General features: G+C 39.1%; 2 protein-coding genes across 3 annotated transcripts; one reads left to right on the forward strand and one right to left on the reverse strand.

Annotated features, from left to right (window-relative positions):
* The first annotated feature begins 17,569 nt into the window (after positions 1-17,569).
* LOC109801834 (glucose-1-phosphate adenylyltransferase large subunit 1) lies at positions 17,570-22,413 on the forward strand. 2 transcript variants are annotated; one of them, XM_083073965.1, is made up of 14 exons: positions 17,570-18,260; positions 18,383-18,499; positions 18,593-18,766; positions 19,318-19,410; positions 19,495-19,578; positions 19,674-19,729; positions 19,891-19,984; positions 20,097-20,282; positions 20,395-20,475; positions 21,003-21,089; positions 21,206-21,310; positions 21,689-21,795; positions 21,966-22,026; positions 22,131-22,413. In XM_083073965.1, exons 1-14 carry the CDS (start codon positions 18,042-18,044, stop codon positions 22,230-22,232), a joined length of 1,566 nt encoding a protein of 521 aa, XP_082930091.1. In that variant the 5' UTR covers positions 17,570-18,041; the 3' UTR covers positions 22,233-22,413. The 2 variants fall into 2 exon arrangements, with proteins under 2 accessions (XP_082930091.1, XP_020218558.2); XM_020362969.3 differs by having other exon boundaries at positions 17,571-18,260; positions 18,374-18,499.
* LOC109801835 (mannan endo-1,4-beta-mannosidase 7) lies at positions 22,230-24,952 on the reverse strand. The gene is made up of 5 exons (XM_020362970.3): positions 24,421-24,952; positions 24,117-24,311; positions 23,735-23,857; positions 23,115-23,308; positions 22,230-22,943 (listed from the first exon to the last, which is right to left on the reverse strand). Exons 1-5 carry the CDS (start codon positions 24,730-24,732, stop codon positions 22,523-22,525), a joined length of 1,245 nt encoding a protein of 414 aa, XP_020218559.1. The 5' UTR covers positions 24,733-24,952; the 3' UTR covers positions 22,230-22,522.
* Positions 24,953-26,196: the final 1,244 nt, after the last annotated feature.

The raw sequence follows: 26,196 nt of genomic DNA on the forward strand, positions 1-26,196 counted from the left end.
AAATTTGATCTCATCTCCCATTTCCCACAGTACTAAGTAGTAAAGTGGATGGATAAGATATTAAAAATAGGAAATTTGATTAAAACCCTGAGAAATGGGAGGAACTAGTGTAGAATTAATGAAACACATATAATAATATTAATTAGGGTTTTAGTTTTGAATAATTTGCTCCTCCCATTGCATTCTCTTATGCATAGCGATGAAGTCCTCAACCGCACGATTGAATTCTTCTTCACTCAACTGCTCCACGCTCCGCAACCGCCCCTCTCCCTCGGCAACCGGCGTGAGAGTTTCCTGAGAAAGCGGTGACGGTGTTGATAGTGAGTCTGGAATGAGTTGGTGATGGCGGAAAGCAGTTAGAAGTAGCGGTGGGGAGTGGTTAAGGTTTTTGTTGAGAGCGAAGAGGAAGAGGATGATGGCGTTGAGAAGGAGAAAGACGTAGAAGGAGCTGTGGAAGAGATGGGAAAAGGATTGTGAGAAGAGGAAGAGAAGGTCGCAGAGGTTGAACAAGTGCAACATCTTTTCCACATTTGCCTTTCGTTTCAACCTTCTCTTCGCATTACCTTTCAGAGGAACCCATGCTTCCCAAACTCCCATTTCTAACTCCTTTATATACCCCACATGCCACAACCTCCTATTCACATCATGCATTATAATAATATTATAAATTATAAAAAAAAATTATTAGTCATCGTTCAACTGATTTTAAATTATATAAATTATTAATTAATATTAAAAGTTAATTATACATATAATTATGATTAAAAATTTCAAATCATAAATTTCAAAATTAAATATTAGTTCTATATGTTTTATAAAATTATGATTGAAAAAATTATTGTATAAATATTAATAACAAAATTATTACAAATGTGTTATTTTAGAGAAAAAAAATTATGAATCTTTTTTCCTTTATAATTGGAGCATGTGAATTTTGAGAGAAAGAAATAAAAATAAATTATAGGAGAAGAGAAAATGAAAGAGAAATAAAAACTTTTGAAAGAAATGAAAGAAATATATAAATTGATTCTTAGTAAAAGAATAAAAAAATTAAAATTTATTATGTTGGACGTTACTTTAATCAAATTATTTTTTACTATCATCACACTAATTTTATTTTTCATATAAAAATATCTTATTCCTGGTATTCAAAAAACTTAGGTCTATTACTGCTCACTATTTTTTTAAAAAAATATTATACAATTTTTTAAATGGGTTTTCAAGTTATATCATAATTTTATAAGTTTTTTTAATTAAAGTTAAGTATTTAAAAACAAAATTGAAAAAGGTTCACATCATATAATTAATAAGTTTTAATTCAAACTAACTCAATTCTATCGCCTTAAGTTTTGGTATAAAAAAATAGAAAAGAAATACCACATTTATAATATAGAGTGAATGAGATCCCTCAACAAAAATAATTTTTTTTCATCTTTTAAATCATAATATATTTTATTAATTATTAATTTTTACTGAAGTATTTGTTTAATTAAAAATAGGATAAAAGATGGGAAAATATGGCATGTGCATATGTTAAGTCTCAATTATACTTCTTTTGGATATACTTCTTTTGGACAAGACTTAATGAACAATTCCACTCATTCTTTGAACCATTACAACATAATTGTTCTCTTTTTGATTCAATTTCTGTGCAGATATAGCTAACCCAAAATTTAGCTAACAATACCTTAATACACCTTATTTTTTGTGCAGGTATTGAGCTAGAGAATTGAAGATTGAAGACCCTTAGGATTAGAAATCTGAGGAGCTAAGGAGCAGAGCAGAGTGGCTGCGCCGGGCTTGAGAAGAACAGAGTGTTCCACCTCTACAAGTCACACTTGTGCCGGGCGCGAGACTATCATCGTCGGGCGTGATCGAGACAAAGAGTACCTCAAACTCTCTGGAAGGTATTGCGTCGGGCGTAAAAGGAATTGCGTCGGGCGTGTTCTGAGGCAGAGAATACTTGACCTCACTGGAAGGCCCTGCGCCGGGCGCAAAGACTTATGCGTCGGGCGCGTAACCCTAATCTGACTCCCCAAGCTCGTATTTGAAGACATTTTCGAGGCTTTGCTCCTCATTCACACATTGGGCGCGTTTTAGGAGCTGTGGAAGGGATTCCCGGAGCTTGGAGCCGTTCGTGTGTGGGTCTTTCCTTCGGTTCTTCATTTCTCTCTTCCATCTCTATTTTTGTGTTTACCCTCATTGTTTTGAGTGGTTCTACCCATTTTGTTGGGGTTAGATGTAACCAACATACTCTATTGTAATCCTTATGCTTTTAATGATATATATATACATGTTGTTTCATTCATTGTTGTGTATGTTTCTATTCTTAATGCTTGCTTTGGATTGATCATCCTTTGCATGATATAGGTTCCATTGGGTGTTGGAAAATAACCATTGAAACTAGCTCTGAAACAAATGCTTAGTGGGAAATGTATCTAGGAATGGAGCTTGGCCCATTAGTAGTCTTAAACTCTAATCGTAATGCGGGTGTAGGTATTGAATACTCAAGGGATTGATATTCATTATCCGCACCTAGGCTCTTTCTATAAGGGATTAGGTTTGAGTAAACTTATGGGTTGACTAAGCAATGTATGTAACAAAAGATTAAGGATTCATTAGTCTGACGTTTGGTGAAATCTGACCCCACAATCTCACAAAATCATAATACCATTTCTACCATTTTCCACACATATACCAATATTTTATAGTTTTAACATTCCAGTAGTCATGCTCTTCAATTCACATTCACATGACAAACTACAAATTGGAATTATTCTTTAGTCACGAATAGTCAATAAATGCTTATTTTACCTATTAATCCCTGTGGATACAATAATTTTACTACTTGAACGGCCGATATACTTACCGTGTTTAAGACCGTTGATAGAATTAAACTGATTTACAATTATAACAAAAATATTTCAACAGAAATCTCAACAGCATGGGATTTCGGTTCAAAAAATATTTTATTTAAAATATGTTGATGGTATAAAGATTTTCTACAATATCTTTTAATCATGCGGTCTCATATAATTAAAATATTATTTTGATAATAATTACATTAAAAGTTATATTTTAAATAATTTTTAATTAGTTGATTATATAAAAAAAAAATCGTTGAAAATATATAAAAATTAAACTTCATATATTAGTACCCACGTAATGTTGTACTTGTATATGTTTAAATGATAAAACCAAGAGAAATGCTATGACTTTTAAAAAAAAAAAAAATATTTTGTATAAAAGGAGATAAACATAAAAAGAAAAGAGAAAAATGATATATTTCCAGAGGGGAGATGAATGAAATGAATGATGTAACGACAAAAATAAATTAAAAATTAATTCTAGAAAGTATTGTATAAATACCGTATTTTAAAGAATTTAATTAAAACATGCTTTTATAATAAAGAATTTTTTATACGTACTATCACTATTATTATATATGATAAATTTTGTTGTCTTTAACAATTATAACTACTTTAAAAATCTACTTAATATGATTTTAGTAAATATAAAATAAATGAATTTTGATTTTAGTTTTTATTAAAAAAAATAATTATTTTTCATTTTTTAAAAATTGTAAATACTTTTTTTTGTTATGATAAAATATTTTTGTACTAGTAAAATGAATAAATTTTGGTCTTAATTTCTGTAAAATATTTTCTTTAATTTCAACCCTCTAATATTTAAAATTTTCATTTTTATTCTTAATTATAATTTTAAGGTAGATTAATAACATTTATTTTAAAGACCTATAAGTTTTTTTAAAAAAATATTAAATATTAATATAATATTATTAATAGTTGTAAATAGCACTTAATTTGATCACTTAATCTTTTAATAAATAATAAATAGTTAAAAATTATTATATAATAATAAGGACTAAAACAAAGTCCTAGATTTTAGAGGAGAAAAACAGAATTTTTTTTAGAGGAATCAAAATCATAACTTATTCATTTTACAAAAATTAAAACCATATTTAAACATAAGAAAATTATTATAAAAAATACTCTAGTGATAAATTACTTTAATAAATTATTGTACAATAATGATTATTCAAAAACTAAATAAATACTTTAAAATATAAGATGATTTATAATTTTTAATATTGTAAAATTCATTATTTGAACATAGATGAAAATTAAATAATTTATTATAAAAATTAAATTATATAAGATGATTTAAATTAAATTCATGTATGAACTTGAATTTTTTCAAGATATTTCATCAAGCAACTCTCCATTATTATAAATTTATAGGCATCATAATTAAGTTAAAATTAATATATATATATATATATATATATATATATATATATATAATTATGAGTTTTTGAAGTTTCTTAAAAATTTTCTATCTATCGTTTAATAATAATATGACAAGTTGAAAAACTACCAATCACATATTTAGATATATTAAATAATTCATAATTGGAAAAACTAACAAATGGTTACGGTATGAATACATTTATTGTGATTTTCCATGTGTTCCCCCTTTTCTGCCTTCTGTACTAAGCAAATGCATTTATATCAGAAAAAAGTATATATAGGTTTCCTGCCAAGGAAGAAACTCGCAAGCGCAACCAAATCCATTCAACCATAGATAAAGACACTACTTCATTATTGAAGTCATGAAAAGGAGAAGCCAAAAGTACATATTATGAATTTGAAATTATTCAAATTGAAGCCTTAAGTTTGCATGCCATGAATATGTGATTTCAAAATAAACAAGTCTCAGTATTGTTTGGACTTAATAAAATATAAATGTTTATATATTAAAGTTATATTTTCAAAGAGACAAATAATCTTATCAATTATACTCTTCATCTTTACTAAGACAACCATGTTGTATAGTAAGAAACTTACGTATATACTGCGGATCAAAGGAAATTTACTATCGCCCTAATATTGTGACCACTTTTACAACTAACCACTCACATTGATGCATGAAACCCATGAACAATTTATTGATCATATTCATTTCAGAAAACAGAAAAACATCACTTTTCTTTCTCAAACACCACTCGCCACCATATGTTAAGTGACATGTGGACTTCCTTTCTTTAAGGTGCTTTCCTTTTTTAATAAAGTCGTGGATATATATAACTGAAAGAAATATTCATCTTACACGTTAAATTTATAGAGTTGAATTATAATTAAATCTCACATTCTAATAGTAGGACTTTAAAAAACAATAAATAATTATACTGATAATGTATACATTTTTCTCTTATTATATACTAAAAAAGTATTTAAGAACAATGGATTTTATTACGGGTTATCGATAATTTATTTATTCTTTTCACAAGATTTATTGATCCTGTATATGATATATCTCAAAATCCTCTTAACAAATACTATTGGATTTTGGACTTGCATAAAAGTGGTTCTCCTTGACAACGGGACCGTGAGATTTTGCGATATATTGGATGGATATTTGGATTTATTTATGGAATCCGAAGGTGCTAATGGACTAGCCCAACGAGATCAGGCCTACCACCTCTTCGCTCGCTCAGCATTAAGCCCATTTACAGATAGCCCAGTCCATAAACAACATAAATAAATTTAATGAACACGAAGTATTCAAGTTAGACTTAATATGTATGTAACAATAAGTTCTGGAACAAGTTTTCTTTTACCCCGTCAATAAAATCATTTTAAGAAACAAAGTTCACATTTATCATTTTCTTAATACAAATTATACCGTATGGTGGCCGACCAGGCCGAATACTCGAACCCGAAAATCGAACCCGCCGACCACTCTCGATACGAACCAAACACTAAGGACCAATACCCGAGATCTCCGAGTACTCGAGGACCTAATGATACGCTCGGCACGCTCGGCTTAAACCCCATACCTGCAGCAAGACGATTACGGGGAGTTTAATTAACATAAATCAGATTAACCCCCTAATTTTCCGGGGCCCAATCCCTAATTACGGCCCAATAAGAAGACCTATAAATAGGACCCCAACGAGGTATGTATTTAATTCTAAACTACCGCATTTATTACACCGAACACTAACTTGAGCGTCGGAGTGTCTTTGTAGGCACCTCCCTCATTTCGGATAGCCCGGATTGGAACGAGAAGACCGAGACGCGAGACCCGACCCGCAACTACGAAGATAATTGAAGTGTGTCCCCTGATATAGGAACATTTGGCGCCCACCGTGGGGCCGTAGAGACATTTTCAGCCCCTCTTAAACTCTACGACTGAGATCGAGATATGGTAGTAACACGTAAAGGACAATCTGCAACGACTCAACTGATTCCCCCCACTGAGAACAATACCGCCATGAACAACCAAGAACGATACCCGTATGGGATGCCTCAGACTCAACCGGACCCTGTGATACAAGAAGTCCATCCGAGCGCTAACCAAGCCCAGCCCGACCTTCAAGATGACATGCACGCCTTGCGAGAGGAGATGGCGGCCATCCGTAGACAGAGAGAAGCTGACGCCCGAGAACTGGCTGAGCTTCGTCGGCAAAATGCCAAGTTCCGAAGCCTAAACCAAACTTACGTGCCGTCCACTCCCACGCTCCAAGAAGAGTCGGCGTACCACGTCCCGACCGACCACATGACCCGAACGCCAGTCACCTCTCTAATAGGCAACAAGGCCGACACCAGTGTTCACTCTCTAAGACACCCCTTCTCGAGAAGGATAATGGAAGCAACCCTATTGGACCATTGGAAGAGTATACCGATTGAGAAGTACGATGGGTCAACCGACCCCGAGGAGCACCTGAATGTTTTCCTGACTCAAGCGACCCTCTCAACTCAAGATGACTCAGCATTGTGCCGAATATTCCCCACGTCGTTGAAGGGAAGGGCATTGAGCTGGTTTACGAGACTGTCGAGCTCCTCCATTGATTCGTTTAACGAGCTATCATCCCAATTCGCCCTACAATTTGCGACGAGTAAGCCGTACAGGACAACCTCGCTAGCCTTGGCGGGGGTTCGTCAGGAGAAGAAGGAAAACCTGAGGAGGTTCATGGACCGATTCAACAAGATCGCCATGGAGATAGGCGATCTGAACCCGGCCGTGGCCCTGGACCGTTTGATAACTGCTCTTAAGCCGGGGCCGTTTGTGAATAGCTTATGTAAGAAACCACCAGTTGACATGAACGATCTCCGACGCAGGGCCGAGAAGTATATGCAAATGGAAGAGCTTACGGAGACCCACAACCAGGCTAGGGCCGAGGAGGCCTACAGCAGGAAGGAACCGGGCCGGGAACCAACGAAAAAGGGGAACGCCGAGCCCTCGAACCCTCGCCCGCCGAGAGGACCGCGCTACACCGCGTACACTCCCCTCAATGCGAGCAGGGAAAAGGTATTGGAGCAGGCCCTCGCATCCGAAATACTGGTGGTACCCAAGCGGGCGAATACACCTCCGAGGGCTGACAAGGCTAAGTCATGCCGATTCCATCGAAACCGGGGCCATTCAACTGAAGAATGCTCGGCACTGAAGGACAAACTTGAGGACCTCATCAAACAAGGTTACCTCGGGAACTTCGTGACACCGCAAGATCATCAAACAAGAGGGCGAGATCAACACCCTCGCGAAGCACCATTGCAGAGAGACCGACGCCATAGGTCTCGATCAACCGAAAGGAGAGACCACTCCCGAAGTTCCCGAGAAGACAACAGCTGGCCTAGGAAGATAATAAACACGATAACAGGAGGTTTTGTCGGGGGAGGTTCCACATCTTCCGCCCGAAAAAGACATCTCTGGGCGGTACGATCAATAAATAGCGTGAACCAGCCAAGAACGCCAAAAATGCCTCCGATCACCTTCTCCGACCGAGATTTCTAAGGCTTCGATCCCGTCCAAGACGACCCCATGGTGATTTCTGTGGAAATGCATAATTGCATCGTGAAGAAGACTTTGGTTGACCAGGGGAGTTCCGCCGACATCTTGTACTGGAACACGTTCAAGCAGCTCGGGATCCCAGAGGAAAGCCTAGAGCCATATCACGAGCCACTAGTCGGATTCTCCGGCGAAAGGGTAATGACCAGAAGGAGCATTGACTTGTACACTCGGTTTGGGTTCGACCAGAAGTCCTCACGAGAGATCAAAATCTGATACATCGTGGTACATGCAAACACATCATACAACATCTTACTGGGTCGACCCTCCATTAATGCCCTGGGTGCGATTGTCTCGACCCCCCACCTGTGCATGAAGTTTCCGTCGAGAGACGGCCAAGTGATAACCGTGCATGCTGACCAAAAAACAGCAAAAGAATGTTATCTCTCCAGCCTCAAAATACAGCCGCTAGCCGACTCCCCGAAGGCGAAGGGTGTGAATGTAGTAAGACAACACACAACGGAGGATATCGACCTTGACCCTCGGTTAGACGAGGAACGAATCGAGCCAGCCGAGAATCTCGTGTCGTTTCAACTAGGCAGATCACCCGAACAAGTCACAAACATGGGATCTCAGTTGAGAAAAACCGACTCAAACCGAGTCAAATGTGTAGTCAGGGATAACCGAGACCTCTTCACGTGGACAGCATCAGATATGCCAGGAATAGACCCCAAGTTCTTATGCCACCGATTAGCCGTGTGCCGAGACGTACGACCAGTTGCACAAAAGAAAAGGAAGATGGGGGATGAGAAGCGAAAGGCCGCGAACGCCGAGGTGAAGAAGTTGTTACAAGCTAGATTTATAAGAGAGGTCACATACACGACTTGGCTAGCTAACGTGGTCCTGGTCAGGAAGTCAAACGGAAAATGGAGAATGTGCACCGACCTCAATAAAGCCTGCCCTAAGGATGCCTACCCACTCCCTTGCATCGATCGACTTGTCGACGGAGCGTCCGGGCACTCTATCTTCAGCTTCCTCGACGCCTATTCCGGCTACAACCAGATAAGGATGCACCCATCTGACGAGGAGAAAATGGCGTTCATCACTGAAAACGCCAACTTTTGTTACCAAGTTATGCCATTCGGACTTAAGAACGCCGGAGCGACCTATCAGAGGTTAATGGACAGGGTTTTCCGAGAGCAAATCGGCTGAAACATCGAGATTTACGTGGACGATATGGTGGTCAAGTCCAATTCTCCTGCCGAGCACATAACAGATTTAGCCGAAATCTTCGGCGAACTCCGCAAGCACAACATGAGACTCAACCCCGAGAAATGTACCTTCGGGGTTAAGGGAGACAAATTCCTGGGTTTTATGCTATCAGCGAGAGGCATAAAAGCTAACCGAGATAAATGCCAGGCCGTGCTAGACATGCGGAGCCCAAGCAACCTCAAGGAATTGCAATGTCTGTTGGGAAGATTAGTCGCCTTATCCAGATTCCTCTTGCGTCTAGGCGACAAAATTAGCCCTATGACGAAACTCTTGCGGAAGGCCTCGGCCTTCTCATGGAACGAACTGTGCGAATAAGCCTTTTTGGCGCTGAAAGCGTCCTTGGCGACGCCGCCGATCCTAACAAGACCTGATCCTTCGTTCCGGCTGTTGGTATACTTGGCCGTATTCGACGAGGCGATCAGCTCAGTTTTGGTACAAGACAAGGAGGGCACCCAAGCTCCCATATACTTTGTCAGCCGACTCCTCCAAGATTCCGAGACCCGGTACCAACTGATCGAAAAGGTGGCCCTTGGATTAGTGCACACCTCCCGCCGTCTTAGGGATTACTTCCAAAGCCACCGAGTGGTTATACACACCGACTGTCCAATCTCGAAAGTCCTGGGCAAACCCGAGCTCACTGGGAGAATGATGGCCTGGTCAGTGGAGCTCTCACAATTCGACATTACCTACAAGCCGAGAGGGCTGATCAAGGCTTAGTGCCTGGCGGACTTTATAAACGAGCTACACCCACACGGCCACTTTGAGGAGCAATGGTGGACCCTCCATGTGGACGGTTCCTCAAACTGCCAGGGGAGTGGGGCAGGAGTGATCCTGGAGGGACCGAAAGGGTTAACCTTGGAGCAGTCACTACGCTTCCAGTTCAAAGCTTCGAACAATCAAGCCGAGTATGAAGCCCTACTCGCTGGCCTAAGACTAGCCGAAGACATGGGAGCTTCGAGAATCAAGTGCTTGACCGACTCCAAAGTGGTGGCCGACCAAGTAGGCGGGAACTTCCAAGTGAAGGATCACAACATGATTAAATACTACCATGCCTATCAAAAGTTAAAAGCAAATTTCCAAGAGGTATTGGTCGAGCACATCCCATGTGAAGACAACACCCGAGCCGACCAGTTGGCTAGATTGGCCGCAACCAAGAAGCCAGGCCAACTAAGAACAATCATCCAGCAGAAAATCGGTCACCCAAGTGTGGAGGAGGAAATGGTAGCAAATGTGGATACCGACCTTCCCGACCAGAGTAACCCGTCCGACTGGAGGGAAGAAATCAAAGCATTCATCACCAAGGGCGTCGCCCCAGCCGATCCAACCAAGGCCAAAAGGTTAAGAACTCAGGCCAGCAGATACGTTGTCATCGCAGGCCTGTTGTATAGGCGTGGCTTCTCCACCCCTCTACTCAAATGCTTAAGCCGCGCCGAAGCCGAGTATGTGACACGAGAAGTTCACGAGGGAATTTGTGGAACCCACTCAAGAGTAAGAACGACCGTGGCGAAACTCCTACGAGCCGGGTATTACTGGCCGACCATGAACACCGATTGTGAGATGTTTGTGAAGAAATGTCAACCATGCCAGAAACATGGCAACCTAATCCACCGACCGGCCGAGCAGCTGCATTGTATTCCTCCTGCATGGCCGTTCGCCACGTGGGGAGTTGACATACTTGGACCTTTCCCGGTTGCCAAGGGACAGTGCAAGTTCCTCATCGTCGTCGTGGACCTCTTCACCAAATGGATCGAGGCCGAACCCTTAGCATGTATCTCGGCCCATCAAGTCCAAAAGTTCTTGTGGAAGAACATCATCACTCGTTTTGGCATCCCACATACTCTGGTGACCGACAACGGCCTGCAATTCACCGACCAAAAACTCAACGAATTTTTAGCCGGCCTAGGAATACAGCACAAGGTCACGTCGGTCGAGCACCCTCAAACGAACGGCCAAGCCGAGTCCGCCAATAAAGTCATTCTGACAGAGTTGAAGAAGCGGCTAGGAGAAGCAAAGCGAGCGTAGGCCGAGCAGTTAACTGAGGTACTCTGGGCCTACCGATGCACACCCCAGTCGACCACTCAAGAGACCCCCTTTTGGCTGGTCTATGGGTCCGACGCAATGATTCCGGTGGAGATCGGCGAGCCCTCATTCCGCCGAGCCCACTTCAACGAATCGAACAATGACACCCAGCTCCGGGTTAACTTGGACATCGTGGAAAATATGCGAGAACGAGCACAAGTAGTAGCCGAGGCCACCAAGCAGCGCTACTAAAGAAGATTCGATAGCAGGGTGAAACCCAGAGAGTTCCGAGAAGGAGACCTTGTGTGGAGAGCTACAGGCGAAGCAAGAAAGGATCCGAGACAAGGAAAGCTTGCTCCAAATTGGGACGGACCCTTCCGAATACGGCATAACCTAAACAACGGAGCATACAAGCTAGAATACTTATCGGGAGAACCAATTCTGAGAACATGAAACTCCTCGCATTTAAAAGTGTATTATAGCTGATGTAACAGTGCACTCTTTTCCTTGGCCGACTCTTTTTTCCCTAAGGAGGGTTTTGGGTCGGCAAGATTTTTAACGAGGCACATTATTAATACAGACATTTCCGAATGTGATTTCGTTTTTCCATATTTAACTGCAAACGTATATTTAAGTCAGACATACAGGTCGAACCTCGGATAACACTTGCCGACGCCGAGCGGCCCTAGGCCGACTCCCAAAAAAGTGCAATCGAGCCCTACAGGTTTCTCTCCCGAGTACCCTCCTCGGTTAAGGATGCACCTAGGCCGAGCACGATGACGACCGCCGAAGCTGAGCAACTCTCGGCCGACCACTAGAACGACGTAGTCGAGCCCTAAAGGTCTCCCTCCCGAGTACCCTCCTCAGCTAACAATGTACCTAGGCTAAGCGCTATAACACCGCCGACACCGAGCATCTCTCGGCCGATTACTAAAATATTTCAACGCTACCAGACCGGACACTTCCGTTTGATAGCGCCGATTACTATCGTTGGACGCACAATAATATATTTATAGCTAAGCGTTAAAACCGACTACTCTCGCATGTTCCACATCGCCACTCATCACTAAAGACCGAGCTCGATATGTCCGAACACTATCAAGCCTAACTCGTTGTCCAAGACATCAAGCGTCAATCGATGATAACGCGCGAACCTTCCCATCGACTAAGCACACAAGTCGGTTTATATTCACGTTTCTAAAAAAAACAAAAAAAAACGGCAAAAATGGACAGGAAATTTCATTAATATATGACTGACCAATTCGGCTATTTACACAAAAAATCGTAATCTATCGGCGCTAACGGCCAAAATTACATGGAAATGCTTGCAAAAAATCACTAACAGCCCGGTCACAAAGAAAGCAAAAAGGTAACATGACCTTCTATTCTACGGCCGATACCTCTAGATCCCCTTGGCCGACCACATCGATGATCGGATCGTCCTCCTCTTCGGTCGGCGGTGCTGAAGGTTGGGTAGAGATACCCCGACCAGGGGCCTCGGCATCCGGCTCGGCCCCTTGCGGGAATTCAGCATAACTTATAAACCTACCACCGTAAAAGTCCCGACTGACATCGAATTGAAAATTAGCCGGGACCTTGCAGTAATAGTATGCCTATCGGATGGCATGCCGAAACCCTGCATCATGCTGCTCCAAAATCTTCTCAGTGGCCTCGGCCTCGAATCTAGCAGCTTCCTCCTTCAGTCGAGCAATTTCACCCTCATAGCTGGCAGCCTCGGCCTTCAACTTCTGAACGGCCAACTTCAGGTTGTCGGCCTCCCTTCGGTGGGCATCGGCAGCTTTCTTTAGATCGTCGGCAGATGCTGTCACCTGGGCATTTGCTGCCAATGCCTCTTTCACTGTGATCTCGGCCTCCTTGAGTCGGCCGTGGAGCCTCGACTCGGATACAGCGTGCCTCATCATGACGTGCTTGGCCACCAGGGAGGTCCGAGCATCCAGCTCACAGAAGAGCTTGTACTCGGCCTTCGTAGTCATGCTTTCCAAGTACTGCAAACCTCCCCCAGTCGTGAGGTCTAGACTAACCAAGTTCTCGGTCTGCACGTCCGAAACAAGGAAGTTCGACCCCGCCACAATAGCGGGAATGGCGAAGGCACCGCAGCCGGACTGCTCCAGAGACAATTGCTTCGACCGCTTTGAAAATCATCAAAAGGCAATTGAATGCCGAGATCTTGGAACCAACACATATAAGCGTAAAAGTAGTCGTCCTCTTCAGGCCCCGGCTCCAAAAAGACGAAGTCAGTGTCCGACCCATCATCCACACACGACTCGGCAAGTAACAGAAATTCATCCTCCCCACTCCCGAAGCAGTTCTCCAAAGATACGAATGTATCCAACAATCCTTGGTCGGAAAACTTAGAAATATATATGCCGACTTCCCCGTCAACCCATTCGTACCCCGGCATCTCCACTATGCCGTAGTCGATCCTGGCCTTGGGCTGAGTCCTCGAGACGGCGACGCTTTTGCCTTGCGCGTCACCGACAACCTCCAACTCGTCCTCCTTGGCTATGGCACGAACCACCTCGGTATCTGGGTCTGACTGGCCGACTCGACATAAACCTCTCTCATCAACCTCGGTGGCCCGCGCCAAGGCCACGGCCAAAGACGTTGGTGCCATTACTTCGACCACCTCATCCCCGCTATCATCTTGTTCGGGGTGATCGGAGGGGAAAACCACTTCGCATTGTAGTGGAGGCAACCTAGAGATCTCACTGGAACCCGACCCCTCCCCGTCCGACTCAGCACCCGACACATCCGACAATGTCCAACTCCCAGCCGACGAATACTCCTTGTCCATTTATTATTAAAAATAAATAATACAAAATTTACCTTGCTCGGTGTGCTCGGTACTAATCGATTTCGGCAGCGCTCGGAAAAATTACAGCGAGTAAATTCTCTTGCACTCACCCCCCTATTTATAGGCAAGGTAAATGGGGGAGGTGAAGAGACGTGCCCGGGTCGCGACCGTTCGATCTATATCATCCAACGGTCCAGATTTAGTAACCGTTACGCTCGTAACCGCTAGGGCCAACATGGAAAATCCCAACCGTGTTCAACCGAGGTCTCGGCCTAGGCCTCGCCCAACCGACAACGCGCCACGACCTAACATGCCGGAGGTATCGGCTTAAATTTCTCAGTTGAGATCTCGGCACCAACTGGGTTCAACCAAGGTCTCGGCTTAGGCCTCGTCCACCCGAGACCACGGCACGACCTCACATGTCGAAGGCCTCGGCTTAAATTTCTACCTTGAGACCTCGACACCAACCTCATTCAACCGAGGTCTCGCCTAGGACTCGTCCAACCGAGACCACGGCACGACCTCACGTGTCGAAGGTCTCGGCTTAAATTCCTACCTTGAGACCTCGACACCAACCTCATTCAACCGAGGTCTCGCCTAGGACTCGTCCAACCGAGACCACGGCACGACCTCACGTGTCGAAGGTCTCGGCTTAAATTTCTACCTTGAGACCTCGGCACCAACCTCATTCAACCGAGGTCTCGCCTAGGACTCGTCCAACCGAGACCACTGCACGACCTCACGTGTCGAAGGTCTCGGCTTAAATTTCTACCTTGAGACCTCGACACCAACCACATTCAACCAAGGTCTCGGCCTAGGTCTCGTCCAACCGAGACCACGGCACGACTTCACATGTCGAAGGTCTCGGCTTGGTTTTCGCACTTAAACCCTCGACATCGGCAGGGGTTTTCGTTTTCCCCTCAATAAGGATCACATGGTCGGCCACAGTCGTCGATAACGCGATACCAGACACTCAAGAACGTCTTCGTCTTCCACATCCTCAACGCTGCGGGGGTTGTATACCGTATGGTGGCCGACCAGGCCGAATACCCGAGCCCAAAAACCGAACTCGCCGACCACTCTCGATACGAACCGAACACTAAGGACCAATACCCGAGATCTCTGAGTACTCGAGGACCTAATGATACGCTCGGCGCGCTCGGCTTAAACCCCATACCTGCGGCAAGACGATTACGGGGAGTTTAATTAACATAAATCAGATTAACCCCCCTAATTTTCCGGGGCCCAATCCCTAATTACGGCCCAATAAGAAGACCTATAAATAGGACCCCAACGAGGTATGTATTTAATTCTGAACTACCGCATTTATTACGCCGAACACTAACTTGAGCGTCAGAGTGTCTTTGTAGGCACCCCCCTCATTTCGGATAGCCCGGACTGGAACGAGAAGACCGAGACGCGAGACCCGACCCACAACTACGAAGATAATTGAAGTGTGTCCCCTGATACAGGAACACTAATAGATTACATGAAATCATTGGAGGATAAATAGATAAATAAAAAAATTAATGTTGTAACGATGTATTTAAAGTTGAATAACATCACCAAAATGAAATTTCAAATGGTTTCATTATGTAATTAAAAATATCTGTAAACCAAAATGAAAGTGTGGACCTTTTTGCATTTTTATATGAATTTTAATAATCATAATCATGACAATATCAAACAATGAGACTTACATTAGAATCTTCTTAATTAGTTGCTACTGAATGGATCAGTCTTGATCTTTAATTAAATAACATAAATATTGAATTGTTTGTACTAAGGATAAAATGAAGGTATTTTGTTAAGTACTCTTTGAGCTTAAAAACATTTCATATATTGGGCTGAAACATCATCCTTGTCTCTTAAATTATTATTATTATTATTTTTATAAAATAAAAGGAAAAAGAATGAAGATAGGAGACAAAGAAAACCAAAGTGGGTCTTTGGTTGACACATTATGCAGAAGAAATGTGATATGTTCAACTCATCTGAGGGTGTGGTTGAGACATTTGAATTTGATAGTACTATTGATTGTGATAACAGCAACAGGGACAACCAGAGTGCACATGATGTTCATCATTTGTTTGTTTGAACTTTAAAAAGTAGAAATGGTTAGATTTTTAGTATTATTTTTCCTAGGACTGAATACTCGGTGCGTCATTATCGCAATCAAAATAGGAAGAAGGTCTTTGTTTTGGTTTCATTATAGAAAAGCCATCACCTCCTTTAAGAATTAAGATCTCTCACGGTCGCACGGAACGTCACACACCACATCTTGCACAATACGCATTCTCTTTCTTTTTTCAAATAATCAAATAATAAAACCATTTCATTTCTTACTTCTTCATGGAACTCAACATTTGTTCCTCATATCAAACACAGCATCATACGCTATATTGACTGAAAATCCAACTTTTTAATTCATAATTCAAACTTCTTTTTCTATATAAAGACTTTTAAATAGCTGATAGCTTTCCACGGTAATCTATCAACCTTCAAATTACGTTCCTGTTGATGAAATCAAATGATTTAACACAATTTAGTAGAGTATAAAAATTATATTTTAATAAATCAGTTGTACTGTAAAATAAAATTAGTTTTTAACTAATTGAGTAAATGTAGCAGGAAAAAAAATTAATAATATAAATAAATTTAACCAACACAAAGTATTAAAGTTAGGTTTAATAAGAATGTAACAGTAAGTTCTAGAAGTTCTTTTTATTTAGTTTAATTTCTTCGTAAAATGATCTTAAGAAGCAAAGTTCACATTTCTCATTTACTTAATTCAGCGTTTTTTCTCTCATTAATATAAGAAAAAAAGTTTCATGAAAATTCAAGTGAGAAAGGAAAAGGTATACCATACCTTCACGAAAATATTTCCGGAAGCTTATATATTATACAATGCTCATATTAGTTGTTGAAATTTGAGAGTTGTAGTATATTTATCAAGGCAACAATTTAAAACAAAGATCAATGCTATTAATGTTAGTGACGAATTCAATATTTTTATGTTAGTGAGATAATTTTTTCAAAAAAATATTAAATTAATGATTATTATTATCATATATATATATATATATATATATAATAAAAGATAAATAACAAAAACAATCTTCAATAAGTTATTATATAAAATTAGGAAATACAAAATATAATATTTTTAAATACACATTAATAACTTAATTAAAATGAAAGGTATCTTGTAATGTAGATCCACCATTAATTAATACATAGATTGAATACCATAACATAATTTTAATTATTTTGAGATTTTAGAGTAAAAATTATGAAACTCATAAATATAAGATAAAATTAACTAATATATATAAATTTAAAATTTAAAATAAAAAATTGTCAATTTGGCTTAATAATAAGATTGAGATATTGGTTTAATTATAACCTCCACTCCTCTCCAATTAATGAAAGCAACTTAAAAGTTTATTATTAAAAGCTTTTCTTAGTTAAAAAAAAACGATTTATCAACAAACAATTAACACATGAATAAAATTAAATTAATAGAAATATCCGTGAATCTAAAGCACCATATAAAAAAATAACATTAGGGGTTAAAAACGTCACTTAATTTAATAGAGTACGTAGTAATAAATGAATAAACACCCATTGAAGGTAACAGTTGTAGTTTAGTAGGAAGTAGGAAGTGTGAATGTTAGGAGTTAGGAGTGAGTCATAGAAACTTGTGGGCGTTGCTGAGTCAGTGACAGAAAGACTTGGCAGGTTTCTCGTGAGTCCCTCACCTTAGTGTCCCTTCCCATTTGCCAATGCAATGCAAGTCTTTCAAGTTCAACTCATTCTCCTCTCAATCACTATGCATCTTCTCCATTACCACATTTCTTTCTAGTTTCCACCTTCCAAGGTCCCACCTTCAACCAACTTTCCAATTTCAAAAGTGGGTTCACTCAAAAATCTGAAATTTTTGGGGCCCTTTTCACTGAATCTTCCCGGTTATGATTCCTCAACTTATGGTGCAAATTGTCTGAAAAGTTTGGTATTTTATGAAACCGGTTTAGCTCTTTTACTCATACAAAGACTCATTAGTTCCGATTCCATTGGGAAGGGTGACAAATCCAATAAAGGTTTCTAATTTCGTTGTTCACCAATGGATTCAACTTATGCAACCCTGAGTGGCCACCTAGCTAATGTTAGTCAGGGAATTGGAAGAAACAGAAGAATCAGTGGGTTTTGGGGTGAGAATACAAGGTTTTTGAGTGCTCAATCGTGCAAGACTACACGAACCAATAGGAATCTTAGAAACTCCAAGCATGGAACTGGAACCGCTCATGCTGTTCTCACATCAGACATCAACGAAGATTCCATGGTAAATTACAAAATGCAACACATCATATATTGAAAGAAAATTTTAATTCTTTTTGCTGTGTCTGATCTTAAGCATTCAGTTAGTTTCAATGCTTAAAAGTGCTTTCCTTTTAGGCATTTCAGGGGGTACCCACTTTTGAGACCCCCAAAGTGGACCCGAAGAGTGTGGCTTCCATCATATTGGGTGGAGGTGCAGGGACTCGTCTCTTTCCCCTTACTAGTAGAAGAGCCAAGCCCGCGGTATATGTCATTTTGAGTTTGAATGTTTGTTTGCTGGTTACTACTAATTGAAGTACTTCATGCAAAAATTGTGTGTTTGAATGAAATTCTCAGGTTCCAATAGGAGGGTGTTATAGACTCATTGATATCCCCATGAGCAATTGCATCAATAGTGGCCTCAGAAAAATATTCATTTTGACGCAGTTCAACTCTTTCTCCCTCAACCGCCACTTGTCCCGCGCATACAGCTTTGGAAATGGCTTGACTTTTGGAGACGGGTTTGTGGAGGTGAGTTGCGATAATGTTTGAAAGGAAGGGAGATTTAGGGTGTGTTTTGATTTTCATTTTCAAAAACTGTTTAGTTTTTAAAATGTAACTAATTAAAGTTGCTTAGATAGTTAGTGGAGGGTAGTGCAAGACACATAGTGTTTATTTGTATACCGGTTTAAGATCATGTTCAACGTAAAAACACTCGTTCAGGTGCAAAAAAAGTAAAAGTTTGAGTGGAACTTTTTTTTTTTCCAACTCCAGTTAAATTCAACTTAACTAGTTTCCAAACACACCCATAGGGTATGGAATTGACGGAGAGGTTGAACATGATGAGAAAACATCGCCTAGTTGTTTCTATTTTTTGTTTTTTAAAATACTTGTTTTGGAAATAATTTTCAAAATATTTTTTTATGAGAAATTGATTGCTGAGTAGTATGAAATTGTTTAAGAAAACAGTTTTTAAAAACAAAAAGTGAGAAGAGAATCAAACAGACCCTTATTTTCTTCTGGAAAGTGTTTTTGGCTAAAAGGTTTTGTCAAGAATTGAATTGTAATTTAAACGTGAACAGGTCTTGGCTGCAACTCAAACACCTGGAGAGACAGGGAAAAAATGGTTCCAAGGGACAGCTGATGCTGTGAGGCAATTTATATGGGTTTTTGAGGTAAAACATATGTATGATGTGTTTTTGCTGAAAATACTGGTTTGATATATAGAGTGGTGAATGTGGGTATGTACCACCTTGCAGGATGCCAAGAACAAGAATGTTGAGCATATATTGATACTTTCTGGGGATCATCTTTACAGGATGGACTATATGGATTTTGTGCAGGTACAATTGATATAGTTTTTCTTCTAACATTACAACCAGTCACGTTTTTAGTTTGCTGAAACTAATGTTGATTTTGATGGGTTTGATCATTGCAGAGACATGTTGACACAAATGCTGATATCACAGTTTCATGTGTACCCATGGATGACAGGTATGTCTACATTAAAAATCTGCATGATTTGGTTTCATTGATTTTGTACAATAAAGACACGTCACCTCATTTGCATGAGATGAAACTTTCACTAACCATCATTTTTTTTTGGTTATATCTTGAACTGTATTTGGAGTTGATCAGTTTTAGTTGTCTTGCAGCCGGGCATCAGACTATGGACTGATGAAAATTGATAACACAGGACGCATTATACAGTTTTCAGAAAAACCTAAGGGATCAGATCTAAAGGCAATGGTATGTTGTTGATAGTATCTCGAGTCTGAAGTCTGAATTACATCCCTTGTACCTGAATAATTGGCAGTTTAATCTAGTTGTTGTCTCACTAATGCATTGCCAATAACTGCAGCGTGTTGACACCACTCTTCTAGGGCTATCACCACAAGAAGCAGAAAAAAATCCTTATATTGCATCCATGGGTGTCTACGTGTTCAGAACTGAAACCCTGTTGCAACTATTAAGATGGAATTGCTCTTCATGCAATGACTTTGGATCTGAAATTATACCATCTGCTGTGAGCGAGCACAATGTCCAGGTGAGAGGGAATTTTCTCCTTGATGTCCTTTTCAAATATCTTTGAATGCTAATAAAAATAAATCTTAGTTTAGCAGTAACTGACCCAATATTTCTCCTATTTGCATTGTCAGGCATATTTGTTCAATGACTACTGGGAAGATATTGGAACTATAAAGTCCTTCTTTGATGCAAACCTCGCCCTAACAGAACAGGTTTGTTTAACTATCCCATAGTTTCTTTTAATGCTAAAATACACTTTTGGTTATTAATCTTTTTTCTTTTTTTCATTTTGATCTCCTAAGTTTAAAAAGTTTCACTTTGGAGACTAAATTGAAACCAAATGTGTATAGCCTTCTTTTAATTTTGGTTCATATTTCTAACAGATAGTCTAGGTAACTATTTTTGGTATTCAGCCAATTTGGATGGTTTTGCATGGTAAGAAGTTCAACTGCAAGCCAGTGGATGGGCAATTATAAACCCACACACCAGAAATGAAAGTGGTCATATTTTAATTTTAGAACAATTAAAAATCTGTACTGATGAGAAAAAGGTATCACATATTGCTGCAGAACTTGGGCACCTTTCACAATTTAGAAGCCATCATTGTTTATTCTTTAGTGTTATTGCTGATAATAACGGACTTGATAATACTATTGAGAAAAAAGTGATTTTACTATGGAATATGTTTTCATTCATAAAAAATGTAGTAACCCATAATGACTTGCGGTATTAATTGCAGCCTCCCAAATTTGAATTCTATGATCCAAAGACACCTTTCTTCACTTCCCCAAGATTCCTTCCACCCACTAAAGTAGAAAAATGCAAGGTATGACAGTAAGCTTTCACTAAGTTGCTTTATAGAATTGGAATTTGTGCTGATCATGAGTGTTGATTAGTTTCTGTTGTTGATGTTACTATATGCATGATGGGTTGGTTTCATAGATTGTGGATGCAATTATTTCTCATGGTTGCTTCTTGAGGGAGTGTAGTGTTCAGCATTCTATTGTGGGAGTACGCTCACGTTTAGAGTCTGGTGTGGAGTTTCAGGTAAACATTTGGTACTTTTCTGTAATGATCCCCTATTATTGTTTCTTTTGGGGAGTTTATATGATGACCCTTGCGAAATTTGTGTTCTACTTGACTGGCGACAATAATCTGTACTACCAAAAGTTGTTGGGGGAAGAGGGAAACTGCATTTGCACACCAAGTTGTAGGAATTAAATTTTACTGCTCAGAAAATAGTAGAGTTCATAGGACAGAAAAGATCAGGGTGCTCTTTCAACTCAAAAACCATTTTATATCAAGATTACATCTATATTGCCTCCCTTACATAATTCCACCCCCTTGAGTTGACACCTTTTTTTATGTTCCATTTTGGAGCAACAATGATAAATGTTTGATGCCTTTATGGACTTTGCTATCCAGGATACCATGATGATGGGTGCTGACTACTATCAAACTGAGTCTGAAATTGCATCTCTGCTGGCAGAAGGAAAGGTTCCAATTGGTGTTGGGGAAAATACCAAAATCAGGTGCGATTGGTTGTGTCTCAATCCAACATTTTGAATTCATAAAGAATTTCCTCGTCTCTGGATTCTGGAAGATCCAAACCATGCATGCCAATTTACATGTCGTAATATCAAAAATAAAAGATACCCTCCATTTCTGATTTCTTCTAATTTCATAACCTGACTTTTTTAAGGAATTGTATAATCGACAAGAATGCCAAGATAGGAAGAAATGTGATCATAGCAAACACCGATGTAAGTGTTGTCTCAAAATCTTGCTTTCAGAAACTTGTGCAAAAGACTTTGACGCATTTATTATCATATACTTTTATGCTGATTTAAATATATTGATTTCTCAGGGTGTTCAAGAAGCAGACAAGTCCAAGGAAGGATTCTACATTAGGTCGGGCATCACGGTTATACTGAAAAATGCAACAATTAAAGATGGAACAGTCATATGAAGCACTTCAAAATATCCAGCAGGCCTCTCCATAATATAGTTTAGACAAAAGTAGTTTCACTCGCTTGCTTGTACAATACAAAGTTACTTTCCATATATCTCAATAAATAATAGTTATGGCTAGCATTTGTAGGATACTTCACGTGTAATATTTTAATGGAAATAGACTATTTTTCCCTCTACGATTATTGAAACACTTCATTCTGAAGTTCAATCCTCACACAAATAAGTTACAGAGTTACCAACTCTCTCTATATATTTTATATATATCGTGGTAGTTAAGACTTATGTTTAGTTTCCACCTCTAATTTCCATAGCTCGATTCCACTTCTCAATGTTTCTGAGTCTGGCGTACATCTTGCGAATTCGGTTTAGTTTTTGAGACTCTTGAGCGATCAAAGTGGCCGTTGAGGGGCTCTCACCTAAGACAACCTCGTAACCGTCTCGAAAAGAATCCATTCCTTGAGCTAGAAGCTGCCAAAATAAGCCACCAACAGCAGCACCGCCACTACTTGCGGATGAGTATATTGCTGAATACACTGTGTTGAATAACCGATCCCTTGGTGTTGAGCTGCCACCAAAAGTTTTTGTGGAAATACCAAACTCGGCAAAGAGAAGTGGCTTGTGAAGAGTGTTCTGTGCATCTTGAATGTGCTCGTTCAGCCACCGTTCTAAGAATGAAATTTGGTCTTCATAACCTGAACTTGATAGCCTGCTCACAACAAATTCAGCTTTAATCAACCAAAACTTTTCAATAAAAAAAAAAAAAAACTACTAGTATTACTTATATTATTTTACTTTATTAAAATGCACAGCTTTTAGATTATTTAAATTCATCATTCTGATTCTGTGAAGAATAAGGAGTTGAAATAAAAAGTCAAACCATTGATCGGGGTAGGAGTGCACTGTGGCGAAATCGATGCCTGGGATTTGGTTGTTTGCAATGAAATCGGTTCCTACATTGAAGTTTGGGTTAGACTCTGGCTTTGACTGTCCGTAGAAACCTTCAAGACCTGCTTCCAGCAAGTGGTTTCCATCTATGGATTTCACGTAAGATGCCATCTCAGTAATCCAGGCCTGTAAAAGGTAAAATTTTTATGACAGAGATCCAATTTTTTTTAAAAATGGTTAAAGCTAGTTCATGAGCGATAAATATTAATTAGTTATAAATAAAATTACATCTCTCCAAGTAAATGCACAAATAAAATTACGAATTTTCAAGTGATACACATTTATTATTGTTCAAAAATTGTCAATGACTCAACCCATGAAAAATACGAAGTGAAATTATAATAATTACCATTAAAAAAAAAAGACTCTGTTTAAATGCAATTAATTTGCAAGGACCTTATGTATTTAATAGAGCCGTAAAACGGAATTATGCAATTAATAAATAGAGGTGTAAAACGGAATTATGCGTTTTTAATAATTGAGCAAACATAAATGCAGCAGAGAAAACGATGTATGCCTAAGCATAACGGAAGGGCGCATGCAATGGTTTACCTGAACCGTCTTTCCTGATTGATCGGAAGGGCACCTAACCTCGTTCATAAGTTCCCAAGCCATTATAGTTGGGTCGTCTTTGTAAGCAACTCCACTCAGGCTATTACGTCTTGTAAGTACAGCCTATAATAACGCACATAAACAAGACCCCAATGTTACATCTTTGTGATTAATACTTTTTTTACTATTTGCTTCTTTTCTTTTATGTTTGCTTCTTTGCTTATTGATTTTCACCCTTGTACATGATTAATATCACTTTCAAGGGAACATAAGAAACCATATAATTCATAATCTTCTTTTCTATTCAGCTATAAATGAAAAATTATTATAAAAACTATGGCACTCTACATTAATGAAAACAAAAAATAAAGGGATCGTTTACCTTGATGTGGTTTTTGTAGTATCCCTTCACCACAGGATTTGTGAAAAAGTCATCTTCAGAATTTATGGACTGCCCCTGACTCCTTGCCCATTCCACATATTGTTTCTTCCCACCCATGTTCTCATAGTTATTCACCAAACTCAACACCAACTTGATCCCATATTTTCTTGCTTCTGCTATCGCGAAATCCAGCCCCTTTTATTTCCAATCCAACAAACAGAGTTAAAAAATGGGAAACAACACTTATAAGGGTAACATCATCCAAAATGAAACTATTTTTTCATCAGCAATTAAATTTGATCACCTGGAACATTTGCTCATTGTAGGATCCAGGAGAGTATTGTAGGGGGTTATATCCTCCATCACTGAATGCCCAAGTTCTGGCTATGTTAAGTCCATGATTAGAAGCCTCTTGAAACGCTGAAGAGACCTTGTTTCTCTGAGATGGATCAGAAGCAATATACATAAGCCAATAGGCATTGAAACCATTAGCATAGTAGGGGCTCCCATTAAGCATAAGCTGCACTCCTCTTGTTTTCACAAACCCAGAATCAGCTTCTACTAGGACTGTCACATAGAGAACCAAGAAAACCAAAAGCAACCGACGCTTCATCATGCTGCACTCTATCTTGGCTTGGCACTTCACTTTCACTTTTCTGGCTTCTCAATGTTGCCTTTTAAATTGCTTAGATTCTGTCCTTGATTGTAGGGTAAGGTAGGAAATGAAGTTACTTTTAAAAAATGAATTAGTTAATCGTGGTGGTTGAAGTTGAAGAAGACGAGACTGAAGAGGAAGTGGGGCATGTGAGTAGAAGCACCACGACCTCACGAGTCACTGTCACCATGGCTACGTACATGGGGGGGACATAATTTGTGTGCCTCTTTATTGAGGTCATATGAGCCATAAGGAGGACCGTGGAAAAACAGCGCATATATAACATGTGGTTAAAATTATTTCCCATCTCCTTACTTTTATCTAGGGACAAATATACCCGTGAGCAACACTCGAACTCGTCTCAATTTTGATAAAAAATATCTGATTTAACTGAATATGGATAAAACTTGATATGTTAAACCAAGTACAAGTACAGGTATATACATACCTGCCTCGTACCCGTACCCATCCCGATTGAAATATGTTAAAAAAATTTAATATTTTATTATATGTAATTATTTATTATAATGTAAAATATTTATAGTTGTTTAATTATTAAAATATGAGATAGAGAAATAATTTAGTTATAATTATAATATAATAAAAAATTAAATTTAAGAATACTTTGTATTTTTTTTGTAAAAAACAAAATAATAATTTTTTACGGGTACAGGTACGAGTATACTCTATATCCGATGTGGATGGGAATGATGATAGAAAGTACATACCCGGCAGGTATGGGTACTCGTACAAGAATGAGTTTGAGTCGCAAGGACGGGGACGGGTATCATGAAACTCGTACCCAACCCGCCCCGTTGCCATCCCTACTTTTATCCCTTTTCCTTTTATGTTATCAACGTGTCACGTACTACATTTTCGTTACTTAGTGAAAGCATATTTTAGTAACTTGTTATAAGATGTTAATGAATCTTATGTAGCATCATATTCATAGATAGTCCCAAAAAAATACGCATATAATTAGATAATGAGAGTTTTAATAGTGGTTGTAATATTTCATCAATAAAAATCATATTTTATCAATACACATTAGTTATTGTTTGTGAACTTTAGAATTCGGACTATTAAAAAAAACATACTTTGGACAAAAATCTATTTTTAAACATTATTTCTTTCAAAATTAATTTATTTAACATGTTTAGGGTTTATTTCAAAATTGTAATATTTAACATGAATTGTTTTAAAATTGATTAACTAAAACAATCGCACCTCGAGTATATGGTTATATAACTATCCATAGTTTAATAGTTTTGAAGATATCGGGTTTCCAAAACAGTAGAAAAAGAAAGTGGCGTTTGTGAAATTGAAATGCGTAAGTTGCGGCGAAAATTTGAGCTTGTTGGTGACGTTTGTGAGCATTAGGATGTGTTATTGGTAGTGTTTACATTACAATGTTTATATGTTACA

The sequence above is a fragment of the Cajanus cajan genome, chromosome 4 (genome assembly GCF_000230855.2).
Source record: "Cajanus cajan strain Asha chromosome 4, NIPB_CcT2T_4, whole genome shotgun sequence".
NCBI lineage: Eukaryota > Viridiplantae > Streptophyta > Magnoliopsida > Fabales > Fabaceae > Cajanus > Cajanus cajan.

Excerpts from the sequence above, each read along its gene's own strand:
- LOC109801834 (XM_020362969.3), top strand. The coding sequence starts at position 18,042 with ATGGATTCAACTTATGCAACCCTGAGTGGCCACCTAGCTAATGTTAGT. Across the intron at positions 19,411-19,494 it reads AATTTATATGGGTTTTTGAG|GATGCCAAGAACAAGAATGT; the intron begins GTAAAACATATG and ends ACCACCTTGCAG. Across the intron at positions 20,476-21,002 it reads ACCTCGCCCTAACAGAACAG|CCTCCCAAATTTGAATTCTA; the intron begins GTTTGTTTAACT and ends TATTAATTGCAG.
- LOC109801835 (XM_020362970.3), bottom strand. The coding sequence starts at position 24,732 with ATGATGAAGCGTCGGTTGCTTTTGGTTTTCTTGGTTCTCTATGTGACA. Across the intron at positions 23,858-24,116 it reads ACTACAAAAACCACATCAAG|GCTGTACTTACAAGACGTAA; the intron begins GTAAACGATCCC and ends GCGTTATTATAG. Across the intron at positions 23,309-23,734 it reads AATCAGGAAAGACGGTTCAG|GCCTGGATTACTGAGATGGC; the intron begins GTAAACCATTGC and ends TACCTTTTACAG.